The 12,118-nt window shown below is 62.0% G+C and overlaps 3 protein-coding genes across 6 annotated transcripts; 1 reads left to right on the forward strand and 2 right to left on the reverse strand.

Annotated features, from left to right (window-relative positions):
* Nucleotides 1-470: 470 nt before the first annotated feature.
* Nucleotides 471-4,019, reverse strand: ZDHHC16 (zDHHC palmitoyltransferase 16; the record flags this gene model as incomplete). Its single annotated transcript, XM_082002359.1, has 9 exons — nt 471-585; nt 938-1,008; nt 1,083-1,206; nt 1,517-1,602; nt 2,475-2,608; nt 2,814-2,842; nt 3,043-3,131; nt 3,374-3,568; nt 3,783-4,019. 9 exons carry the CDS (start codon nt 4,017-4,019, stop codon nt 471-473), a joined length of 1,080 nt encoding a protein of 359 aa, XP_081858485.1.
* Nucleotides 4,020-6,596: 2,577 nt separating this feature from the next.
* Nucleotides 6,597-8,944, forward strand: EXOSC1 (exosome component 1; the record flags this gene model as incomplete). Of its 4 annotated transcripts, XM_082002412.1 has the most annotated exons (8): nt 6,597-6,627; nt 6,939-7,054; nt 7,207-7,281; nt 7,908-7,996; nt 8,236-8,273; nt 8,409-8,455; nt 8,550-8,634; nt 8,719-8,944. In XM_082002412.1, the coding sequence occupies 8 exons, from the start codon at nt 6,597-6,599 to the stop codon at nt 8,823-8,825; spliced, it is 588 nt and encodes a 195-aa protein (XP_081858538.1). In that variant the 3' UTR covers nt 8,826-8,944. The 4 variants fall into 4 exon arrangements, with proteins under 4 accessions (XP_081858538.1, XP_081858539.1, XP_081858540.1 ...); XM_082002413.1 differs by lacking the exon at nt 7,207-7,281; XM_082002414.1 differs by lacking the exons at nt 8,409-8,455; nt 8,550-8,634.
* A 1,439-nt stretch (nt 8,945-10,383) lies between these two features.
* Nucleotides 10,384-12,109, reverse strand: PGAM1 (phosphoglycerate mutase 1; the record flags this gene model as incomplete). The annotated part of the gene is made up of 4 exons (XM_082002555.1): nt 10,384-10,573; nt 10,671-10,851; nt 11,345-11,619; nt 11,971-12,109. The coding sequence occupies 4 exons, from the start codon at nt 12,107-12,109 to the stop codon at nt 10,404-10,406; spliced, it is 765 nt and encodes a 254-aa protein (XP_081858681.1). The 3' UTR covers nt 10,384-10,403.
* Between the last annotated feature and the right edge of the window lie 9 nt (nt 12,110-12,118).

Raw genomic sequence — 12,118 nt, forward strand, 5'->3', positions numbered from 1 at the left:
GTCCCTTTCTTCCCCTGCCTCAGCATTCTATGCTCCTCTCCAGGGAAAAGACTCAGGCTCCCTTAAAAAACCCCAATTTTATTGGATGGTCCTAAAAAGGCTGCTGGGGAGTGCCTGGGGAGCAGGGGTGCCATCCTCTGCACCCAGCCCTGCTGGAGAGCTGAGCTGGGCTGCATGCCGGCCCATACCTGCACTAGCAAGGGCAGGACCTTCAGCTCGAGCCGTGAGCCACAGCTCTGCTGCCTTTCCTGTAGGGCTGCCTGCAGCCACCGAGGAGCTGAGAGCGCAGGTATCCAGGCACCAACACTGTCCAAACAGTTGTCTGTGGCTCTGGCTCTGGTCAGTGGTTGTGTGCCAGCACCCGCCTTGGCACTTGGGCCAAAGGGAGCTGCAGTGGTGGAGCAGGTCCCCTGTGCAGTCCCTTGTGCGGTCCTCTGCCTGGGGGGAGGGATGTCTGCAGCACCCGGGCCTCAGATGGCCAGGAGCGGTGCATGCTGCTCAGTCACGCACGGAGGCAGGTCCCAGCTCAGGCCCGTCCCGTGGGGCAGGTGAGGAGAGGGCAGCAGGACGCGGGTGAGCCAGTGCCTGTAGGGAGAGGAATGAGGCTGCAGCAGAAAGTTCATCTCGGTGCTTCTCAGCTCTGCAGAGCTGAGCCAGGGCAGCCAGCACCAGGGAGAGATGTAAGCCTGAGTCCCTGAGCTGCCACGATGGCTGGGCTCTCAGCCAGGGCTCTCTTGACAAAGGGCTGCTGGGTATGCCAGAGCTTGCCACCAGGCAGGGTCTGGAGCCACAAGGCAGCTGATGCCTAGGTCCTCCATACCTTGCAAAGCCCAGAGCAGCACACAGCATGGGACACTTGCTGTCCTGCTCTGTCCCAGCATCCCCATGTGCTGCTGAGCCACCACCATCCCGGGCAGGGGTTTCCCCAGGGCTTTACCTTGGCACATCCACGCCCAGGAACACCTTCCAGTTATCCCAGCTGCCGTAACTGTAGGGGTTCCTGAAGACCTGCAGGCCGGGGAGACGCACATGACATCTGGTTCTGCCCTGGCCAGCACTCCCGCGCCGCGGGCTGCGCTCACCTTGCCTTTCTTCTGTAGCCTCTGCCTCTCCTTCTTGTTGATGTGCCTCTCGATGCTGGTTTCCCCACGAGTGATGAGGGCGGCATGCCACAGTGTGAGGGCACCCAGGGCCAATGCAACCGAGCTGGGGACAGCAAGGGACAGCAGGCTGCACACAGGCCTGCCTTCCCTGGTGCTGCAGCTGTGGGGGGCTGAGGCTGCCTCCTTGCACCTCCAGCTGTGTAGGTGGGTCAGCTCATCTAATCCCTCATGACAGAGAGACGAAATCTCTCCTCTGTGGCCTAAGAGCTGGCAGGGACATTTGCGCCACAGCAAGTCAGGCCAGCCCTGGGAAGGTAGAGGGTGAGCAATGTCCCAGGGCAGGGGGCTGCATGCTGCTTCCCCCAGTCCCCTCGCTCCCAGTCCCCTCGCTCCCAGCCCCTGGGCCTCCTTACCTGCACAGGACCCAGAGGTAGACCACGCTCTTGTGGAAAGCTCGCTGGCGGAAGGAGAAGGTGGGTGGTGGGGTCTGGTAGTATGTCTGAAAAAGGACCAGAGCGGGCAAATTACCCAAACTGCTTTATGGCTTGAAGCCAGACAAGGGGGACTTGCTGTGCCTCTCACTGATGCAGAGCTCGGACAGCTAGAGAGGACTGCGGCTGGAACCAACACAACAGCCAGGGTGATGGGGAGGCAGCCGCAGACAGCCATGAGACAGACAGACAGCCGAGGGCTGGCACATGGTGAGAAGCAGTGGGCTGGAGGTAAGGGGGCAGGGAGCAGCCATGGGACCGGTCAGGACACCGCACCACACCACAGCTGATGCTCTGGGCGAGATGTGTACGCACTGCTGCAGCTTCCCCACGAGAGCAGTGCCTGAGCAGCACATGCCAAGCAGCTGCCACCAGCCAAAGCCCCTGGAAGCCGGGTGCACAGGGAAGCAGACCCCAAGCTGCTGGAGGCAGTGCCCATAGCAGAGCTGCCCAGCCAGCCCCAGCTCTCTGACACATGAGGGGAGCGCAGGGGCTGGTTCTGGCTGTGGAGTGCTCCTGGGGAGCAGGGCCACAAGCAGGACCCAGCCTGCAGGGCAGCTCTGCTCCACACTGCCTGGAGCAGCTGGGGGCCAGGGATGTCCCACCTGGTTGGCAGCCACCTGCAGTCTCTCCTTCTCAAGCAGTTTCATTCTCTAGGGGGATGGAAAACAGGGTACCAGTTACTTGTCTCAGAGGAGAGGGCCCTTCCCCCTGACCCCTCATAGGACCAGGACAGCTGGGGACCTCACAGGAGGAGGGAGAGGGGAAGCAAAGTCACTAGAAGGCCAGGCCTGGCCCAGCCTTGTTCTGCAAGCTCAGCCTGGGGAGGCCAGGCAGCCTTGGTGCATGGCAGTACGAGGGCAGGGGCCTGCCTGCTCACCTCAATGGCTGCGTAGGCATCCCGGAACATCTCCCAGCCGCTGATGCTGCAGTAGATGCAGCCCATGGTCATGAACAGGCAGAAGGAGAAGAAATAGCGGTGGTTGTAGTGTCCCACACAGTTGTTTAGCCAGGCTGCCTCTGGGGTTAAAGGTATGTAACCGTGACAGACCACGGGTCCAAACCCACCCCAGGGACCAGCGTGGTTCTTCTGGGCCTGGCCCCCAGCACCCCTCCCTGTGCTGGCTGACTCAGGAGAGGAGTAGGGCAGGGAGAGAAGGGGGAAGCAGAGCCAACTCCCCCCAGGAGAGTGCCGTGGGTTAGTACTGCAGAAGGATACGGCAGTGGTGGTCCATCTTCAGCACACACCTGGATGGGAGGAGAGCAGCACCTGTGTCAGTGCCAGCGCAAGCTCTGTGTCTGGGAGGGGGCAGGTATGACAGGCGAGGCAAGAAGGCGGCAGAGTAGAGGAGGAAGGGGCCCCAGTCTTGCAGTGCAGCGGGGGGAAAAGGAGAGGGGTCCCGGAGGCCGCCCCAAGTGCTGCAGTGGGCAGAGGGAGGGAGCCCTACCTGTTGCAGATACTGCAGTGGTGGGTGCGAGCTGGCTTGGGGGCAATGCATTTCCTGCAGATGGAGACGCCGGTGAGATCGTCCTTGGCCTGCACACAGGTCAGAACAGATTTGTGCACCTAAGCCCTGCACCAGGCCCTGCTCCCCAGGCTCCTCGCGTCCCCTGTGACCCCCCCACCTCCACAACCTGCGCTGCCCAGCATAGCTGCCTGATCTGGAGGAAGCCTCCTGCAGCAATGCCACTGCGCTGCTGTAGCTGTTCCCAGTGATGGGCCATAGCTGCTCCCCAGTGCCCAACTGGGAGAGGCTGTGCTGCTGGTTGGGGCTTCACCTGAGGTGGGTGCCCAGGCGAAGTGGTGATGGCCATGTAGTAGTGGAAGACGATCATGATGAGGTTCCAGTGTCCGTAGGCAAGGTGCCAGCAGATCCAGGCAGGCGTGTAGGTCTGCAGGATGAGGGGCAGCAGGCAGATGTACACGATGGCCACAATGGAGCTTGTCAGCCCAATCACCAGTGCCACAAACACCTATGGGAAAGCAGTCTGGGTCACCAGAGTGGGCAGGGTACTGGGGACAGGCACAGGCAGGGTACAGCCACAGGAAACAAACCTGAACCACACACTGAGGTGCCCACTCCCTTCTTGCCTAGAGCACAGGCAGCCCTGAGACTCAGTTGCCCCAGCAGCATGCTCGCTGCAGCCCCCCGAGCTGGGTACCCCACTGCCCAGTGAGGATACTCACCACGCCAAACCACCGGGTGACATGGTCCACCAGCCAGTAGATGGGCTCAAAGAGAGAGTCAAGCACCACATCGCTGTTGGTGAAGGAGTTGTAGAGCAGGGAGCGGAGGCAGAGGTGCCCATAGTGCCACAGCTGCTCTGCCTGCCGCACCAGCTTAAACTGCCGCCGCCGGCCCAGCCGCAGGCACTTGAGGAGCAGGCGCATCACTGCCGCAAACATCCGCTGCCGGCTCCTCATCCCTGCCACACCACGCCTTGAGGAAGAGGAGCTCAGCATGGGCAGGCCACCCTTCTGCCTGGCTGTCCCTCAGGGTCTCCCCTCCCGGATGTGCTGATGCTGGTCGCACAGCTCCCTGCACTGACTCCACTGGACGCCTGCCTGCACAGCAGGGCAGGGGCCTCTCCTTCGTCCTGCACAAGGATGCAGAGCAGGGGGAGCTGAGCCCAGACTCCTGGAGGCCGGGAGGCCACTGTCACTGGGACGGCTCTCTGTGTGGAGCAGGGGGCACAGGCCCCTCGGCGTCTGGGCTCAAATGCTCTCTGGTCCCATCTCGTCTTTCCTGGCAGGGAGGGGGCCGGGGGAGTGACACGGAGAGTCTGACCCTGAGGAAACCAGAGAAGGGACGAGCATCCAGGATGCTGGGCCAGTTCCAGGGATGATCCCAGACCCAGCCCATCCCAACAGGTTTGGGAACAGGGGAACCCACACAAGATGTATGCAGAGGACCTGGGCCAGGATTACCCCTCTTCCCCTAGTACCTCTCCTCACACCCAAAAGCAGGCCTGGATGCTACTTCCCTTCACCTCAATCTCTGGACCAAGCTGCAGAGGCCACCCTGCACCTTTCCCAACCCCCAACAGCCCCACTCCGAGAGCCCCGACAAGTCCTCCTTCCCCTCGCCTGGATCCACCTTGGACAAAGCCATGCACCAGTGAAGGGGCAGCCCAGGGGCAACCCCCGGCTGAGGCAATGCTGTGCAGTGCTCCCCTGCCTGCTGAGACTCTCATCCCACCCGAGAGCTGTGCCGGGAGTGAGGAGGAACCCGAGCTGGCCCAACAGCCAGAAAAACGATCTGCAATGCTGGGGCCCCCTGGCCTGCGTGCAGGCAGTGTGCATCAATATTAAGCGGTGAGGGTGCCCCGGGGTCCTGCCAAGGCACATTCTGAGCCTGGGCCTAGCACTCGCCTCGGCACAGTGCCAGGCAGCGGTGCCACACCACAGTGTTCCTCCAGCAGACACTGGCTCCCTGTGCTGCCATACCCACTGCACAGCCCTTGGGCAGCAGCAGGGAGAGTAAGGGGCTGCAGCATCCAGATGGGCTGTCCAAAGGAGCTGGGCTCCCCCCGCTCTGCCCTGCCAGATGAGTGTGAGGCTGAACCCAAGGCTGGAAGCAGCTGGACACAAGGACATCAGACCCACCAGCCCACCTCGGGTCACAGGCATGGCTCCTGCCTAGGTTTCCTGTACCCTGGTAAGGGGGAGGTGGGGTATGCAAACCCCAGTGCCACTCCCTTCCCCACATTTTCCCTTTGCTCTGCCAAGGAGTTCCCTCTAAAACACATCAGGTATGAAGCAGAGTAACAACTTTCTGCTGTGCAGCCTTTGGGTGGCACCCATCCCCATGTTGTCCGTGTGGTAAGATGCAAAATGCTGCACCCAGCAGCAGGTCTTGGGGTCCCCTCCAAACACACAGCACCTCCTGACCTAGCTGGCTCTCCCCTCCCTGAGGCTGCCAGCTCCGATCAAAGAGGTTTCCTCGCCTATGACAGCTGGTGGCTGCTGAGCAGGGAGCCCACAGGGCAGGCAGCCAGCTTGCCCATACTGCTGGGGCAAGAGCCAGACCCCCTCTCTGTCCCCCAGTACCTGCCTGCAGACAGCGACACAGCCACAGGGACAAGGCTCCAGCAGAGCCATGCACCCTCCTTAGCCCAGTCAGACACTGGGGGTCCAGCCCTCACTCTGCCCACAGCGCTCCCCACATCCCAGTGGGGCACTGAGCCCACAGGGATGGGACGGGACAGGAACCACCAGCACAGCCAAGACCACAGGCAACGTCACGACAGGGGGAACCTTAGATTTGGCTCTACCCCAGCCACAGCCAGGGCCCTGCTCCTACCAGGCTCCAGCCACCCAGACGCGGCCCTGTGGCACCCTCCAGTGGCTCCCAGCTCCACAACGCCCAGCTCCCAGCAGCACCCAGCCCCATCACGCAAAGGCTGCCCATATCAACAGCAAAAAGCCCTCAGTCCCACTGCACCCAGCCCCATAACACCCGGGATCCTAATCCTCACAGCACCCCCAGCCCCTCTAAGCCCACAGCATCCCGCCCCCTTGCCTCCCCAACCCCATAGCACCCCCAGGGCCACAGCACACACACCCATTGCCTCCCAGCCCCACAGCACCTCTATATTGCCACACAGTACATCCAGGTCCACCGCACCCCCCATTGCCTCCCAGCCCCACGGCACCCCCAGTCCCCCGGAGGCCCACGACACCCCGTAGCAACAGCCCCGTCCGGCACCGCCGACCTGCCGCCCGCGCCCAGCCGCCCGCCGCCTCCATGCCAGGCGGCGCGCCGCCCTCACGGCCCCACGGGCAGCGCCCGCCGCCCTGCACACTGCGCCTGCGCGCCCGCCTCGCAGAGCATGCCGGAAAGACCCCTCTGCCGGTGCTGGACTACAACTCCCAATGGGCAGCGCGTCCACTCTCCCTCTCTGACGGGGAGAGCCAATAGCCGCACCGCTTACGGCGCAGCCTTGCTGCTGTGGACCAATAGGGTGAGGGCTTTCTGCGGGCGAACTGCTGGTAGCGAAGATGGCGCCTCCCGCACGGTACTGTGTCCCCGGTGAGTGCGGGCCCGGGCGGCTCGGGGAGGTGTGGTGTGGTGCCCGGGGTAGGGTAGGGGGCTCCCGGGGCTGGAGGTTGCTTGGGGGTGGCCAGGATAGGGGAAGGGGAGTATGGGAGAGGGCGGCCCGCGGCCGCCGGAGGGGGCTGCGTGGAGGGAGGTTTGCCCCGGTGGGTGCAGGAAAGGACCGCACCAAGAACGGGCGCTGTGCCCGGGGCAGGCCTGGGGCGGTGCGAAGCCCGGGACCCCGGGAGCCGGACCAGGACGCACCGTGCCCTGGCAGCATCAGCCTCTCAGCGCCTGTCCCGTAGGCGAGCGGCTGTGCAGTGCAGAGGAGGCCGCGGCTGGCAGCGGGACTTACACCCGACACGGCTTCATCTTCTCCTCGCTGGCTGGCTGCCTGGAGAAGAGGAACGAGGACAGCGGGGTAAGCGCGGCCACGGTACGCACCGCTTTCCCCAGAGCCGGCTGCTGAGGCTGCGCAGCCTCTTCCCCATCAGGGAATTGGGCTCCAAGGGTGCCTGCTGTGAGCGTGGTCCTGCGTGGTCCTGTCTAACCCTCCTGTCTGCTGCCCTGCAGCTGCCCATCGTGTCGGTGGTGAGAGACACCGAGTCCCAGCTCCTGCCCGACGTGGGGGCCGTGGTGACGTGCAAGGTAGGGCGCCAGAGTGCACTGTGATGGCAGGCCTCACAGCCTTTGCTCTCTCTGCCCCGTGCTGAGCTGTCTTCCTGCATGTGTATGGCGTGGGATGAGGAGCCCCTGGGCTTGTTAGTACACTCTGTACAGCTCCCAGCAGAGCAGAGGCAGCCCAGTGGCTCCCTTGGTCACAAAGAAGCCAGATATCGGCTTGGGGGATGCCAGTCTCTTGACTTTGCCTGCCTCGAGGCTGAAGTTTTTCTTTGCTCTCCCTTCCAGAACTTTCTGGGGCAGGATTTGTGGAGGGCAGTGCTTGCGGCAGCTTGAGGGAAGGGTGGCATAGACCAGGGTTTAGTTTCCTCATGGTCCTGGTGGTAGGAGAGGGACTGGGGTCACTGGGGTCACAGCAGGTCTCGGCCTTATTCATGGGTCTTGAGTTGCACAAGTATCACCTTCCTCGCCTGGCTTGCAGCCGGGTGTCCTACCTTCACCGATTTGGCCACAAGGACGAGGAAGCCAAGCAAGACACAAGCTCACTGCATACAGCCCTGTCCCGCCTGCACCCTGCCCTCTCCCTGCCTGGAACGGTTGCACTGGGGTGAGAGCATGCCCAGTGGCACCAATTCCCCTTTTCCTCCGGGCAGGTTTGCAGCATTAACTCCCGCTTTGCCAAGGTGCACATCCTGTACGTTGGCTCCACGCCGCTGAAGTCCACCTTCCGGGGGACCATACGGTAGGGAAGAAGGCTGGGTTCCCTGCAGGACGGGGTGCCCAAGTGCCCCATCCTCAAGGGGGGAGGAAGGCTCTTCTGGGTGGTGCAGCCAGCTGCCCTGGCAGGAGCTCTGCCCTGAGCACCGGGCAGGTGTCCAGCAAGTCCTGGCAAGTGCCCAGGGAGGCCAGAGCAGCTCCTGCCGCAGGCTGGAGAGTTGCCTTCGCTCACTGGCACTCAGATCCCTCTGTCTCCTTTTTCAGGAGAGAAGATATTCGAGCCACGGAGAAAGATAAGGTCAGTGAGGCTCTGCCAGAGACTCTGCTACTGCAACCACCCCCACTCCTTCTCTCTGCTGGTGGGGAGCACTTGTCCCACCGCTGACAAGTGCCGTGACACACTGTGCAGTCTTGCCTGCTCTCTCCTGTGCAGGTAGAAGTATACAAGAGTTTCCGCCCCGGTGACATAGTCCTGGCCAAAGTTGTATCCTTTCCCCTCAAGCTGGGAGGCCCTGAGGACAGCAGGTTTGCTTGAGTCCTCTCAGGGACACCTTTCCCTTAACCCTTTATCTAACCAGATCTCGCTGGGGGACACGCAGTCCAACTACCTGCTGAGCACGGCTGAGAATGAGCTGGGCGTGGTGGTGGCACGCAGCGAGGCAGGTAGGGACGGGCCTTGTCTCCTCCCTTTCCACGGGGGAGAAGGCAATTTCAGGAAGGGGAACCCCTGACATGTGGCGTCCCTAGGGGTGCAGATGGTGCCCATCAGCTGGTGTGAGATGCAGTGCCCACGGACACACACCAAGGACTTCCGTAAGGTGGCCCGCGTGCAGCCCCAGTTTCTGCAGACCTAGCAGTGCCCAAGGAGCTGCAGGAGCTGCTGAGGTCTGTGGGGCCAGGGCAGCCCCTGGGCTCCACACTCCTCCACCCGTGCAAGACGCTGGAACAGCTCGCAGGATGGATTTTCTATCTGTGGATAATAAATATTTATTATATAAATACATGCTCGGCTCAGTTACAGCCCTGAGGGTGGCTGTGGCTGCCTGCAGCCCACTGGCCCAGCTCCCGTAGCGGGGCTGCTGAGGGGACTGTGGCTGGGAGGAAGCACGTGTTCTCAGCCTGCCACTGGGGAACAAGCCAGCGGCTGTGCCACAGCGAGGCAAACGGCAGAGAGCTCGGGTTTGTGGCCGGGTGGTGCTGGCTCCAGGCACTCGCCTCGCTGGGTTGGTTCCCCACATTGGTATCAAGCATGGAGAATAGCTGGTCTCTCTGCACCGATAACCAGTACAGGCTGTGGCTCAACCCCGGGGCGCCACATCTCCTCAGGCCACACATGCCTTGCCTGCCTCGGGACAAGGGTGTGCTGCACCCAGAGCCAGTAAACCACCAAGTGGCAGGGCATCACCCTCTCCAGGGGGGATTGTGGAGCTGTGCTTTGTTCCCCGAGCCCCAAATGACTTCTGCACCCCTGTGCCTGCACCCAGCAGCCACTGCTGCCTTGCACACTTGTGGCAGGAGCCCAAGGGAGGTGCTGCACACAGCAGTCAGCCTGGGAGCACGGGGCAGCAGAGGAAAGCACCAATGCCTCGTTATTGCGCATTACTCTTTATTGAACTGGAACAAGAGAGCTGCTATTGTCAAACAGTTACACTGACCCTGTGCAAGCCCAGGCTCGCGGCGCCAGCAGTGGGGGAGGCCACAGCAACAGGGCCACGTACACATATGTGGGATGGGGCACAACGGTGCCTACTTCACCAGCAGGACTAGGATGGGCTTTGGCTGGGGAAGTATGTGGCAGACACCAACCTCCAGACAACAGGCTCCCTCCCTCACCCTTGTCCAAAGGCAATAAGTTAAAGCAGGGGCTGGCAGAGCTAGGTCCAGAGTCACAAGTACCACCCTTGGGTGCTGTACCATGTGCACCAAAATACAACCCTTTCAGTGTCTACACATCCCTGTCTTTGTGCCACACACCCTTGAGGGGATGGGGTACCCATCTTGGTCGCTGCCTGCACTGTGCTCGCCCCACTGCTCCCAGGAGGACTAAACAAGCAACAAAACTACAGTAACCAGGTGATGAGAGCTGCTGGGGAAGCAAAGCAGAGGATGAGCCTGGCATGGCAAGGGATGGCTCGGCACATCCCCCTGCAGATGAGGCCCAAGGGCTGGGATCTTGGGGCAGAGAGGTGTGTGGTCGCTGGCTGGCAGAGCCAGGGCTCCCTTTCACACCAGACCTCTGCACACAGGGCCCCTTGCCCCCAGGCCCCCACACTGTCTGCAGAGGGGAGCCTGGTCCCGAGGGAACGGGCCTAATCCTGGGGAGCTGCTCCAGCTCTGCAGCTCCAAGTTCCTACAGCTGGGGGGGGTGTGCACAGAGGGGTGGGGGACGGGGAGGGGTGGGGCTCTACTATGTGCTAGCCTGCTGTCCACCCTCACTTTTTGACCTTGCCCTGAGCAGCGACAGCCTCCATGGCCTTGCGCACCGTCTCCTCATCCCCCAGGAACTGCATAGGCTTGACAGGTTTCAGATTCTTGTCCAGCTCGTAGACAATAGGGATGCCAGTGGGCAGGTTCAGCTCCATGATGGCCTCTTCCGACATGCCTGCAAACACAGAGGTGCCGTCACTCATGGCCACGCTCACAGAGTGCCAGCCGGGGCAGTGGAAGACCCCCACAATACCCCCACAGGGCTAATGTACCTTCCAGGTGTTTGACAATCCCACGCAGGCTATTGCCGTGGGCAGCAATAAGGACTCGCTTGCCCTCTTTGATCTGCGGGACGATTTCCTCGTTCCAGAAAGGCAGAGCCCGGGCAATGGTGTCCTTCAAGCTCTCACACGTGGGCAGCTGGTCCTCCGTCAGATCAGCATAGCGACGGTCCTGGGGGAATGGCCACGCTCACACAGCAGCCCAGTGCCCCCAGCAGTGTGGGAAGGCAGTGGCAAGGCCTTTGTCCCTCCCCCAAATTCTCCACCTGAGGACCTGCTACATGTAGACAAAGCCGGGCTTGGAAGCAAAGGAAGCACCTTTAAGGTTTGAGGCTCTGAGCCCCTCCTGAGAAAAGCTGCATGTTGCTTGCTCTGGATAAAGAGACCAGAGCAAACATCCATGCACAGGTCATGGAACTAATGATTAACAGAGGTATCATCACCTCTGCTTTGAATCTGCCCATGCAACGCCCAAGAGTTCAACTCCCCAGGGAGAGAACGGGACAAACTCAGCCCAACAGCAGCCAGCACCATGCATGACAGTCCTGACTACTGCAACAGAGACAGAAGAGACCTCGTAAGAGGAAGCCAGACCATGCTGCAGGGGACCTAAGGGGGCTTTTAGGAGCCTCCCAGCAAGGTGGACAAAGAGCAGTGGGTCTTACCTTGCAGATGGTGCTGTAGAAGGGGTGATCAGGCTGCATGGGAGGCGGTGGGATGTCATATGAGCGCCTCCAGATCTTCACCTGGGCTTCGCCATGCTTTGCCGCCGTCTCAGCCTTGTTCAAACCCGTGAGAGCCCCGTAGTGCCTCTCGTTCAGGCGCCAGGTTCGGATAACGGGTAACCACATCTGATCGATAGCATCCAGGACAGTCCAGAGGGTACGGATGGCCCGTTTTTGTACCGAGGTGAAGCAAATGTCGAACTCGTAGCCGGCATCTGGAAAAGATCGGGGAAAGGCGGGGTGGGGGAGGACACCGGGGGGGGGTGAGTGCCGGCCCTTATGCAACCGGTAAGTGGTCAAGGGCGGCAGCCACACCGTGCCGGTACTGGTCACGTCCATGCCGCCGCCTTCCCGCGAAGGGGCGGGCCGGCGACGGCGGAGATGCGACCGGTACTGGAGAACCCCCCCCGGTACCTCAGGCTCTCCCCTCGGTACTGGAGGCCCCCCCCCCCGCCATCGGAAGGCCTCAAAACCACCCCCATTAGGCCTGAGGCTGCCGCACTAGGGCCGCAACCTTCCCCACGCCTAACGGCCTACCCCCCACCCCTTTTACCGGTCACCGGTACCTCGGAGGGCCTCGCCCCCACGCCGCGCCTCTTGCTGACCGGCGGGGCTGAGATCGGCATCGTACCAACCGCTGAAGCGGTTCTCCAGGTTCCAGGCGCTCTCGCCGTGGCGGACGAGGACGAGGCGGTAGGCGGCCATGGCGGAGGA

This window comes from Phaethon aethereus (assembly GCF_964289735.1).
Source record: "Phaethon aethereus genome assembly, chromosome: 7".
NCBI classification, from domain to species: Eukaryota; Metazoa; Chordata; class Aves; order Phaethontiformes; family Phaethontidae; genus Phaethon; species Phaethon aethereus.